This window comes from Thalia democratica, chromosome 9 (genome assembly GCF_965202585.1).
Source record: "Thalia democratica chromosome 9, ktThaDemo2.hap1.1, whole genome shotgun sequence".
NCBI classification, from domain to species: Eukaryota; Metazoa; Chordata; class Thaliacea; order Salpida; family Salpidae; genus Thalia; species Thalia democratica.
This window is the reverse complement of record NC_139173.1, coordinates 32523741-32536756: the sequence shown is the minus strand read 5'-3', so window position 1 is coordinate 32536756 and position 13016 is coordinate 32523741. Positions and strand designations below refer to the sequence as shown.

Genomic DNA, 13016 nt, shown 5'->3' with positions numbered 1-13016 from the left:
TTTTTTTTTTACTTTTTCAAGTATTTTAAATAAATTTTGTTGAAAAATGATTAAAAAAAATTTTTAACATAAAATTTACACTTTGAATTTTATTTTACCTTAATTTAGACGTTACTGTTTAGTTGCTTTCAGTTATACTTAAATAAAAAAATTTTAAGCTCCAAGTTGTCCACATAATCTAATCAAACATAATAAGTTTAGTTTATTTATTAGCCATCAACATGACTATCGCGAATGATTAATAAAAATAATAGTGCTGATAGCATTTAGAAATGTTATGATACATACATTTACAAATTAAACTTAAAACTCTAATGTTAAATAACTCTTTAGAAAATTATTAAACATTTTATGATGATAATGGTGCAAGTAAATGTTATACAAACTTATAAATTGTAGCATAAACGTTTTTATTTATATAAGTAACTTTAAAAACATCTAAGTATGGTAAATCTACGAACGTTACCTTGATGGAATAGAATTTTTTGCATTTTTTTTAATCAAACTTTAAAACTACATATTTTAAATTTATTTAATGCTAACTTGGAACTTTTTTTTATTCTAAAAAAAGTTCTTTTGCTTAGCTTTTCACAATAATTTTAATCGAATTGGGGTTTACTTTTATAGTAAGGCCCTTTTTAAAGTTTAATGTTTTTTTGAACTTTTACTTTTTGCAACGTTGTTCTCTAATTTGTTTTTGTTCAATTTTTATTATTATTAACATACTTATTTAATTGAGTTTTAGGACGTTATTAATTTTTTTTTTTATAATAACATATGCTTAAATAAATTTTTCAGAAAAGTTCAAAATTTGCACGGTTTTGTTTTTTTTTTACATGGTTTCATAGAAATAGTAAATAATTTTTTTACTAAGTTTTATTTTTTACAGACTTATATAATTAAATTTTATAACGTTGTTATATATTTTTCCAACTTATTATAACACTTTTCAAATATATGACCCAATTAATTTTTACCTAAACTCTCAGCATTTGATCAAGAAATCCCTCAAATTACGTAAACAAAAGATTTAGGTAAAACTTGTATTACTTACTTTTTGCTGCATTATTTTTAACCTTTTAGTCCCCATCATCATTTTCTATCTATCAAGTTTAAATTTTAGTATTTATAAATGTTTAAATGCATAAAAACTTCCTGGAAATAATATAAATCGACAAATGCAAGGTACAAGTATTATTGATAAGCTAAAAAATAATTTTGTTTTAAATCATTTAATTAATAGTTTGTTTTAAACAAACGCAACAAATTTATTACTTAAATTACATTTAGTAAAACTACCAATTATTTTTTCTCACAGCTTTCTCTGTCATAACTTTGAAGTTAAAGCTGTGACGTCACAATGGCTCGAATTATCGAAATCAACATCGGCACGAGGCACGTAGAAGCCGCAAAGTTGAGAGGGACGTCCTGCGCACTGTGCGGCCCAGCCAGGAGAGACTCTGCGCCAAAGTGGGCTGTGACCAAACTTACGTCATAATCATGATTCACGATGACGAAATTGAAAACTTGACAGAATACGTACCTTGCCTCAATCGGAAGCAGTGACGCCAAAGCTAGAGAGTTACTCGAGTAAGAAGTCGAAGATAGAATATTTGAAATAATGCGTGAATCAGGGTAAGATCCTAATATGTCAGGGAATGATCAGGTTTCAAATAGTCCACCAAAGAAGAAATTGAGGCTGGGATAACTGACTACTTCTATTGAAGTTAATCACCTGATCTTTTATATAATAGTATTCTTGTGTTAATTTAAATTTTGATGTTATTTTATCCACCACACTAATGTTTGTATTCTGTTGAGGCGTTGATTATTAATATGGGAATTGTGTTGTTGATGTAAATTTTTTAACTTCTATGTTGCAGTTATAATTCACAGTTTGATTTTTTCGTTTTTTATTCATCGTTAAAGTCTTATATCATGTTTCTGGATGAGCGTAGAGAATTGTTAATTTATTTTTTGTATTCTAGAAAACTTTTAATTAATAACTAATATTTCAATACACTTTGAATTAAAAAAATAACCTAACAAAGCTTGAGAAATATTTTTATAAACTGATAATAAACAAAAAAAAAAGCTAGTTAGCAATCATGAAATTTAAAAATTTTTTATAAGCTATTTTAAATACGCCGGATTAGTTTAATCAATTTTCATTAAGTTTTTTTTTTGTCACTAGTCCTGTGTTCACACAGAGGAGAAACAGATTAGCATCTACTATGTCAACCACCTCTTTAAAAAGTTCGTAAAACTGTAATGGATAAAACAAAAAGTCCGGATCCTGCCCTGATACACGCATTATTTCCACAATTCAGTTTTCAGCTTCACTTTCGGGTAATTTATCTCGCTATGGTGCTGCTCCTGCTTCCTATCGACGGCGTGACAAAATGCAGCAAGCTTTCCCTTGTGTGGCAAGGACTTCCGAAGATGACGCAAGTTTGGTCGCAGCCCACTTTGGTGCAGTTTTTTGCGTGCCAGGGCCAGAAAGTGCGGATAATCTCCTTCAATTTCGCCTCTTTAACCTTGTTTGAATCGATGTTAATTTTATACTTTTCAACCATCTTGCGTGGTGGCATTTAATTTCAATGTTAACAAGGGAAATCTGTGTAGAAGATAATTAGAAGTTGTCTCACTAGATTTAATTTGAGTAAAAAAAACCATCGTGTTAATCACTAAAAACTTTACATAATTCTAAACTTGTAGATTTTTTTGCTGATTGTTAGTAATTGTGCCGTCAGCAGTATACAAGATAAGTTACGAATTGGTTTGCATTTTTAGTTATTTTATTTCATCACTCACAGGGAGTTTTGAGATATTTAAAATTATAATTAAAAGTAAAATTGAGAAAGAAAATTCGGACACGAAACATTTTTACAAGAATCAAAACTTGGATATAACATTTAACTATACTTATTTTCGTCTCTACTTATATAAATAAAAATATATATCCTGCAAGTAATAAGTACATATAAAACTTAAACTTTTATCATCAAATCTGTATAACTTTCGTTTATAAGAATTATTTAAAGTTAGAATTTGAAGTTAAGTTGAATGCCGTCTGCCGTATGTTCTATGGTTTAATAGCTTCCATTTATTATGTATCAGTCTTATAACTAATATTGATGTTTAATGATATTGACATTGATAAGTAATGACCAAATTAAACTCAATATGTTGAACTAGATTTTGTGGACAATTTCGAGTTTTTAAAACTTTTAATTAAACATGGCAATTGTTAGCCATAAAACGTTAACGGTTAAATTTAGGTAAAACAAAAACCACAGTGTAAATTAAAAAAATATAGTACATAAAATCCTTCAAAGTATTTTTAAAAGATTTAACTATTATAAAAAATAAATTACTAAGTTTATTACAGCTGCTTTTTTACTTAATAATTTTGTGTGATTAGACCAGAGACGATTTCAGACTGGATATTGAGCTTTCCCTTAAAAAAATAAATTAAAGTAAATAAAAACTTTTGTTTATTTACTAAAAAAGCTTTCTAATCAAAAACTTTACAAATGTTAAAATTTTTTCTTGTGCTTTCTAACTATTTGGTTGAGTGTTGAATTTTGGAAATACAATTCAGTTCTAAAATCTACCTAATATGAGCCTTGAATTTGCATATACAATAAAATTAATATTCAGAGTACATGGTCAAAGAATAAAGAAAAAACATAATGAAAACAAATCTGAACTTTAAAATGTTTAATTCTGCATTCTAGTTTGAAAAGAGTTTTCGTGTTTCTTATAACAACAGTCTGTTTGGTTTATTCCCAAATAACATATTTTTTGTAAGTAGTTTATGGTTATTTATCTATTAACTTCATATTTATAATTTTTAAATTTTTACATAATTTCAAAAGGTAAGGCCTAGTGATGTGATGCTAGTAACAAAAAAAAACTGAAAAAATTACAATTTTAAAATCTTAATCTTCAAGTGACACAAGTTAAAAATAACTGTTATAGGTTGATGTTATATATATTTCATGAGATAAAGGCCCTGAATTAAGGTTCAATAAAATAGTATATTAATTAAATTTTTTTTTTTTTTTTTTTTTTTATTTTTTTTAAGGTAGAAAAACATCAGAAAATACTCACTCTCCCCTCTGCAACGATAAACGTTTTCTGAAGGTCAAGCAAGTGAGTTTGAGCTCATCACATGTTATTCTACCTGCCCTATCTTTAAATTTACTAAGAAAAAAATTACCTTTTAACTAAAAATAAAAATGTCTATGTAATAATAAAAGAAAAAAAAATTTAACTAACTGAAATAAAAACTAATCCTAACCCTTTATTGAAAAAACCTTTGGTGACACGTCATTTAGCAAACACTCACAAGGTTAAAATCTCAACACTAAAAACCACAAAGTGTGGGAAAATCATGAAGCTCAAATCCCCAAGTAAGTATTTGCCGACGCTACAACAAAAACACCTCAACAATCCAATCATGTGATCACTGCCACCAGTGTGAACTCACAATCAGCTGTTGCAAACTCAAATAAACAAATATCTAATTAAAAGTATTTAGTTCTAAAAACATAAAAAAACTAACTAGAATAAAGAAATACTGTAGTATGAAAAAAAAATACTACTTGTATGGATAATAATATATACATATATATCAACAATAAAGTTAATAAATATTAAGAGTTTTTAAAATTTGTAAGTATTAAGTTTGTACAAAACTCAAAAAGTAATAATAAAAATAAAATAAAAAAATAAAATAAGTAAAAATAAAATAAATAAAATATTAAATAAAATTAAAAAAAAAACTAAAATTTAAAAAAAAAAATAAAAAAAAATTAAATTAAAAAAATAAAAAAAAATATTTTGAATCAAATTTATACTTATACATCTAATTTCTAATAAAAAACATAAACAACTATCTTAAATCTAACACAATAACAAAATAATAACAAGTAAAATTACTCACAATAAACAAATTTATTACAATAATTTATAACAATCACTCTTTCATTACCAAGACAATTATAAAGTAAAGACCTACACATCACAATCTGATGCCCAAATAACATAAATCAAATTTCAACTCAAACAAAACATACATGTAGAAGCACTCTAGATCTACTCCATGTAGTTATTCAACAAAAAGTTTTTATATCTAAATTTAAAAGGATCTTTCTTTAAGTTTTTTAAAGTTTCAGGGACACTAGACCAAAACTTGGGACCCAAATACCTAAAGCAGTTTAGGCCAAGTCTTGTTCTAGGTCTTTCAGTTACAAAATTCATTTTCTTTGAAAATCTTGTGTTGTGTGTGTGAACAGAGCTAGCAAGTGTAAATCTATTGTGTTCTACATCAAACCCTTTTATAGTATTACGCATCAACTTACAAATTTGCAATTTATACACATCCTTTAATTTTAGCACACCAGTTTTTTTAAATAAAGGGTTTGTTGTTGTCAAGGCAGGCACACGACAAACATACCTGATCACTCTTTTTTGCATACAAACAATTGGTTTTAAGTAACAGTCAGCAGCACTACCCCAAACAGATATACAATATTGGATATGCGAATAAAACAAACTATAATATACCATTTTAAGTGTAAATGTGTCCAAATAATATCTCAATTTTGACAAAACATAACAACTCCTAGACAATTTCGATTTCAGAGAACTCAAATGTTTCTTCCAATTCAGCTTATCATCCAAAACCACACCTAAGTATTTTATACTATCACTCTGCTCAATAAGAAAACCATTAACCTTGACACTAAATTCACAATTTTTTGAAGTTTTATTAAAAAGCAAATATTTAGTTTTTGAATAATTAATAAAAAGTTTATTAGCATGCAACCATTTATCAACTTTAACCAACTCCTTATTAATAATTTCATTTAAATACTCAGGATCACTATGTTGGTAGCTCAAGCAGGCATCATCCGCAAACAATCTCATATTTATCTCAGTAGAGGAAAAAATATCATTAATATACACAAGAAACAACAAAGGACCCAAACAAGAACCTTGTGGTATTCCAACATTCACAATTTCACGCTCAGACACAACATTATTTATGACTGTTGATTGACTTCTATCTTTTAAATAATCTTTAAGTAAATTTAACATTGAACCTTTTATATTATAATTTTTAAGTTTAGATATTAGAATTTTATGATTAACCGTGTTAAATGCTTTAGCCAAATCCAAAAATACAGAGCAATTTATTAATTTTCTCTCACCAGCCTCAATTAACTCATCAACAATCTGATTCACAGCTAGTTCAGTCGTACTATTCTCTCTAAACCCATACTGTTTTTCATGTAGCACCTCATTCAACAAAAAGAATTTTTTCAATCTCTCACACACTAAAAACTCAAAAATTTTCGAAAATGGGGATAAAAGAGAAATAGGTCTGTAGTTATTAATGTTATTTTTTTTACCAGATTTATAAATAGGGATTACCTCTGCAAATTTAAGCGACTCAGGAAACACACCATACTCAACACATTTATTATACAATTTAGAAAGATAAGGAGAAATTATTTTTGCACTGAGCTTCACAAAACGAATATTAGGGACATCAGAACGCACACTTTTGTTTGGATTTAAAGTTTTAATATAATTCAGAATCTCACTATCTGAAATTTCATTAAAGACATAATCATTTTCAACTGAACCAGACAAATACTCATCATTCTTTACATCAACAACATCTTTTCTCTTTTTTAACAAATTGTCAGCAATATTTACAAAATTTTTATTCATTAGATTGCCTACACATTTTGGGTCATTCACAATTTCACCACACTCATCAAGCACACCTTTTATTTTACAACTAGATGTAGATTTAGTGGAAACGATATTATTCACAATTTTCCATAATTTTTTACTATTTTGTTTATTCTTTTTAACTAGTTGTTTATAATAAAGTCGCTTGGAACATTCTATTACTCTGTTTAGTATATTTCGATATTTTTTAAAACAAACAGAAAATTTTTTTGTTTTATCTTTAATGGCAAATTTAAACATTAAGTTTTTAAAGTTAATTGAGATAAGTATACCTTTTGTTATCCACGGTTTAGCTTTTAGTTTTTGTTCTTTTTTACTTAAAATTTTGACTGGAGCATGATCAAATACCGTCCCACTAAAAATACTCTCAAACTCATCCCAACATTTATTAACATCTTCACAATTTTCAGCACACAAGTTCATGCCTCTCAATTTCACACTCAAGTCATTCAGAAAAGCTCCAACTTCAAACTTACTGAAGTCCTGGAAGGACCTCAGATCACAATACTCATTTTTGGACTTTTTGCATTCAATTTCACAGATAACAGGCATATGATCAGATATATCATAATCCACAACATTAACATTTAGCTTTTCACAATCAAAACTAGAATAGACATGATCAATCAAAGAACTAGACAAATAATCAGCAGAATGCCTAGTTGGCAAATCAACAAATTGCAAAGCACCAGCACTAGAAATACAATCCAAGTAGTCAAAAGTACGCTGATCTCTATTAAACAAGTTTATATTTATATCACCACCAATTATAAAATATTTATTCTTTTCATTTAATAGGTCTAAAACTTTAAGAAAATTTTCTTTAAAACTATCAAATGTAGTGCTTGGATGTCTATATACATTACCAACTACAAAAGATTTATTGTTTTCAAGTTTAATAGAGATCCACAAATCATCTACATCACACTGCTCAAAAGACACACCTTCTACAATCTCATAAGAGTGGCAAGCTCTAACAAAAAATGCAACACCACCAGATTGATTACTATTAGACAACTTATTTACAAAATCATATCCATACAACTTACCTACAAAGGGTCTCAGATTCGTTAGCCATGTTTCACACACACAAATCACATCAGGCAACCCCTCAGTTACACTCAAAAATTCCTCAATTTTATAAAGATTTGCATTCAAGCTTCTTATATTCATAAAGACAATACTAATACAATTATTCTTGTTAAATTTCACACTATACAGATCTAAGTAACTCTTATTCTTAAATTCAGAAATACTAGGTTTAACAGGTTCATAAAAACACTCAAAATCAAAGTTGTTAACATTCTGAAAGGGAAAAACAGACTCCTTACATATTTCACAATAAAACTTATAATCACCTTGTTTGTATAGGCTTAGTTTCATTTTATTTTCAGAAGCACACTCAACATGACATTTTTGAAAGCATATAAAACAGGTTAAACAATTTTTCAAGTTTTTACAAAACAACTTACATTTAAGGCATACAGACATTTTTAGCTCACAGGTTTCACAAAAAAAGGGTAAATCATTTTTGCACATTACTGTAAACTTTTTATTTGATATTTTTGTACATTTAAGATGTATCCATTTAAAGCAGCCTTCACAAAACAAACAATCATCTAAATTAGAGAATTTTTTAAAACAAGATTTGCAGAAATCATCACTCCCAACATTAATTAGTCCTAGGTTATTTACACAGTCTATACAATAAAAAGGATCTTCATTATTAACATAAAAATTAAACTCATGTTCAGATATTCCACAACAACTTAAATGGAACCATTTTTCACAACTATCACAACAAATAGAATTAGTTTTTGGATATTCAAAATCTTTTTGACATACACTACAAACAGATTCTACATCAACTAATCTATCTAACTTCAGTTTTAAAGAACTCATTTAAACAAATTAAAAAAAAATAATAACAGTATATTTATAACTTGAAACAAATAAATTATTCTTAGTTCTGCAGTTTTTCAATATCTTCAACTGAGTTGATAACATTCACTTTCGACTTCTCATCCTTTCTCAACAAAATTGTACCACTTGAGGACCATGCATATTTCCAACCTTTTTCTTTTTGAAACCTCCTAGCAAGATAAAGAAGGTTCCTACTATTTTTTGACAAGTTTTCATTGAGATAAACCCTTTCAGCCTTTATGTCAGTCAAATCAGCATTAATTAACTTCTTTTTTTCTTTCATAACTTTAATTTTTTGATCTCGAGATTTAAATGTAACTAATATAGGATTAAACATCTTCTTTCCTTCCTTCTTCTCTTGGTTGGTTCCAGCATCTATGGTCCTCAAGCGCCTAATTTTTCCAACCTGATGTCTCTCTATTCTTGGATCTACTTTCTTTAAAACCTTCATTGCAACAATCTCAACATTTTCATTTTCACAAGTTGGTACACCCTGTATTTCAACATTGTTGCCTTTCATCCAGTTTTCAATCTGATTCAGCTTAATGTTTGCTTGCTTGCCATTTTCTTCCATATCAAACATTTTTTTAGTCAACTTCTCATTTTCCAATTTCACAGTTTTTACATCCTCCTTGATTTTTTTATTCTCTGTCCTCATATCATCAAACTTTGAATACAAAAAATCAAGTGAATGCTGCAAAGAGTCAATCACTTTTTTTTGATCAGCTAACTTATCAGTAACTTCCTTCATTTGAGTACTAAGCTTATCAGTTGACTCTTTATGCACTAAAGTCAAATTCTCAATCAATCTTTTCAACATAACACTAGTAACTCTCTCACCCATATTCATTTAATAATTCTATTTTACTTATATAAAACCTTATTCAAATAGAATTATATATCTAGGCTTTATGAAAGTACTTTCATTTCAAATTTTTCAAGAGATTCTCCAATATATTTCAAGTGAATAATTTTTTTGAATCTGTTTAATTCTTTCTTTATCATTATGCATTATACATTTTATTATTTAGGGTGGCCACAAAACCTTGAATTTTGTAGAAACCTGGAATTTTAAACAATTTTTACATGTTTAATGGTAAAATTTTGATTTCAAGTAACAAATCTATCATATAGATAAAAGTTATGTCTTCATCAAAAGTTTTTTGAATGAAAAAAACGCATTTTAAGTAGCTTTATAGTATATTTAATGTTGTTATACTATTTAATACAGTTTTTAACCTTAAACTTAACTAAAAATAGACCTAAAAATTTGTACTTTCAAAAACCTGGAAGAAATTATTAACAAGAAGTGTATATATAGGTATATGTATACGTTAAACATAATTTTTTTAAGCAATTATTATGCAACCGTTTAAGTATTTTATATTTATTTTTAAGATCTAAAAGTTTACTTATGGGTTTATCAGAGTCCAAAGTTGTAACTAAAAAGGTTTTGTAACGATTCAATGATTTTTAATATTAAAGAAATACTTGAAAAAAAAACAACTAAAACAACTGATTTGTGTGGGCTAATCAAATGAATTTTTGTTTTTGCTATTTTCATACAAAAGTTTTAGTACTTTATATTTATTTCTAAGATCTTAAAATTTACTTATGGGTTCTTCAGAGTCCAAAGTTGTAACTAAAAAGGTTTTGTAACAATTCAATGATTTTTAATAAACCAAATTGTTTAACATATCCTATCTTAGGTACAATGCGATAATTGCCAAAAGTGGTATCATAGTTGCTGTACTGACAATTTGCCAAGATATAGAAAATGTGAGTTGGAATTACGCATCATGTTCTTACTTGGGATATGTTGATAATTCAGATGAGGAAATTATGTAGCCACTGCATTTATTTTTCTGTTTGTATTTTGTGTTCTTTTATTTTAAGCTAGGTTCTAAATAATTCACTTTTTTTAATATTTATTTTTTAAAATGTGAACAGGTTCATGATAAAGTCTAAATATTATTAGATATTATTTCTCTTTATTAACTTAGTTAATATCTAATTCATGTGAAACTAAAAACAAAATCAATAAATAAAAAAATAATAATGAACTTAATACATTACAAAAAATTACTTAAGTTTAAAAGTAATTATTATGTCCTGTATTTTAATTTAATTTTCTCTTTTATTTTGATATTTCTGTTTTCTGTACACAAAGTTTGATTTTTCTTTTAAACTTTATGTCTAAGCTGTTTTGTTTCATTCTTTTTTTAAAACTTCAACAAGTTAATCTTTAATTTAACATTAGTTAAAGTATTTATGCTTCTTACAAAATTATATCAATTCCAACTAAAAGCAAACTTAAATATGTTTTCTCAAGTGATTAACTCTCTATAAGCGTTCATTTAAATTTGAATTCACTGAAATAAAAATTCAATTGATTAGCCTACGCAAATCAGTTGTTTTAGTTGTTTTTTTTTTAAGTATTTCTTTAATATTAAAAATCATTGAATCGTTACAAAACCTTTTTAGTTACAACTTTGGACTCTGAAGAACCCATAAGTAAATTTTTAGATCTTAGAAATAAATATAAAGTACTTAAACTTTTGTATGAAAATTGCAAAAACAAAAAATCATTTGATAAGCTGACGCAAATCAGTTGTTTTAGTTGTTTTTTTTTCAAGTATTTTTTTAATAACAAAAATCATTGAATCGTTACAAAACCTTTTTAGTTACAACTTTGGACTCTGAAAGACCCATGAGTAAATTTTTAGATCTTAGAAATAAATATAAAGTTATTAAACGTTTGTATGAAAATTGCAAAAACAAAAATTCATTTGATAAGCCTACTCTAATCAGTTGTTTGTGTTGTTTTTTTTAAGTATTTTTTTCTTATTAAAAATCATTGAATTGTTACAAAACCTTTTTAGTACAATTTTGGACTCTGAAGAACCCATGAGTAAATTTTTAGATCTTAGAAATAAATATAAAGTACTTAAACGTTTGCATAAAAATTGCTTAAAAAAATTATGTAATACGTATACGTATACCTATATATACACTGATAACTTCTTCTTAATAAAGAAATTTCTCAAAAACCTGTATTTATATTTTTTATTTTATTTTTGTTTTTTAAGTATTTTTAAACAATAAACTGTTATTAGTGCAGCTACCAACATAATTTTATATAAATCTTAAATTAACTGCTTGACTTAAATAATCAGTGTTATACATAAATAAAAGTTATTATTTTGCTTAAAATTTTATTATCATCTTAAAAAACTTCAGTTATTTAAATTTGTGCTGAAAATTTGTTTTTATATCATGTGATTCATTTCCAATGAAAGTGTATATTTCAGGCACATTAGAAATTTAATAGATATTAATAATAGTATTTATCATATAAAGGGCATTTTCTGTTTTGTTTGAAGCAATTTAGTTTTTTTATCTCAGCTGCCAGGTAAACTGACAGAAAACCTTAAAATTTGTTATTTTAGTTTTTGAGACATGATGCATTTTAGAATTAATGAGTTTAGCTGTTTCTTTTAAGTGTTTGCACTCAAAAGAATGTAAAGTGTAAAAAAAAGACTTGAAAATCAAATCTATCTGCTACATTTTTAACCAAATGTGCTTAAAAAATTAACAGTTTGTTTAAAATTAACGGAAACTTTTTTATTTATAGTAAGATTTTTTTTCACATAATGTGAATATTTTTAGAGCATTTATCACAAACTTTTAGTTTTGATTTTAATTGAAGATACATATATTGTAAAATGTCAGGGTTGCCAAAAAAGTTAAAATCCTGGAAAAACCTGGAAATTAACAATTTTGACAAATAAAACCTGAAAAGTTTTGAAATTTTATATATTTTTACGTGTAAAGGAACAAATCTTTACAAAATACAAAATATGTATCATAGAGGTGAAAAAATATTTGTATCATTAAATTTTTTATTAAAAACACATTTAAAGTAGCTAAATACAGGGTTGCTATAAAACATAGAATCTTGGAAAAGCCTGGAATTTAACAGTTCAGCCTAAATAAACCTGCAATTTTAGAAATTTTGAATAAAAAAACAGGTTTTAACAATTTTTACATGCAAAATAATGAAATTTTGATTTGACACAAAAATCAGTCATAAGAAAGATAAAGTTTTATGCTATTATTAAATGGCTTTTTTTATTACATTTAAAGTAGCTCTACAATATTTATTTAATGTTGTTGTGCTAATTAAGACAGTTTTTACCTTAAACTTAACTTACACTCAAAATAGTCATCAAAATATTGTGCTTTAAAAATCAGGAAGAATTTCAGAAAACCTGGATGAAGTTTCTAGAAAATCTTTGGTTTTAGATAATTAAAATTTTGTT

General features: G+C 26.4%; 1 protein-coding gene across 1 annotated transcript; it reads right to left on the bottom strand.

Moving 5' to 3' along the window:
- Window positions 1–8734: 8734 nt before the first annotated feature.
- LOC145845212 (uncharacterized) lies at window positions 8735–9538 on the bottom strand. The gene has a single exon (XM_082952636.1). The coding sequence runs from the start codon at window positions 9536–9538 to the stop codon at window positions 8735–8737; it is 804 nt and encodes a 267-aa protein (XP_082808762.1).
- Between the last annotated feature and the right edge of the window lie 3478 nt (window positions 9539–13016).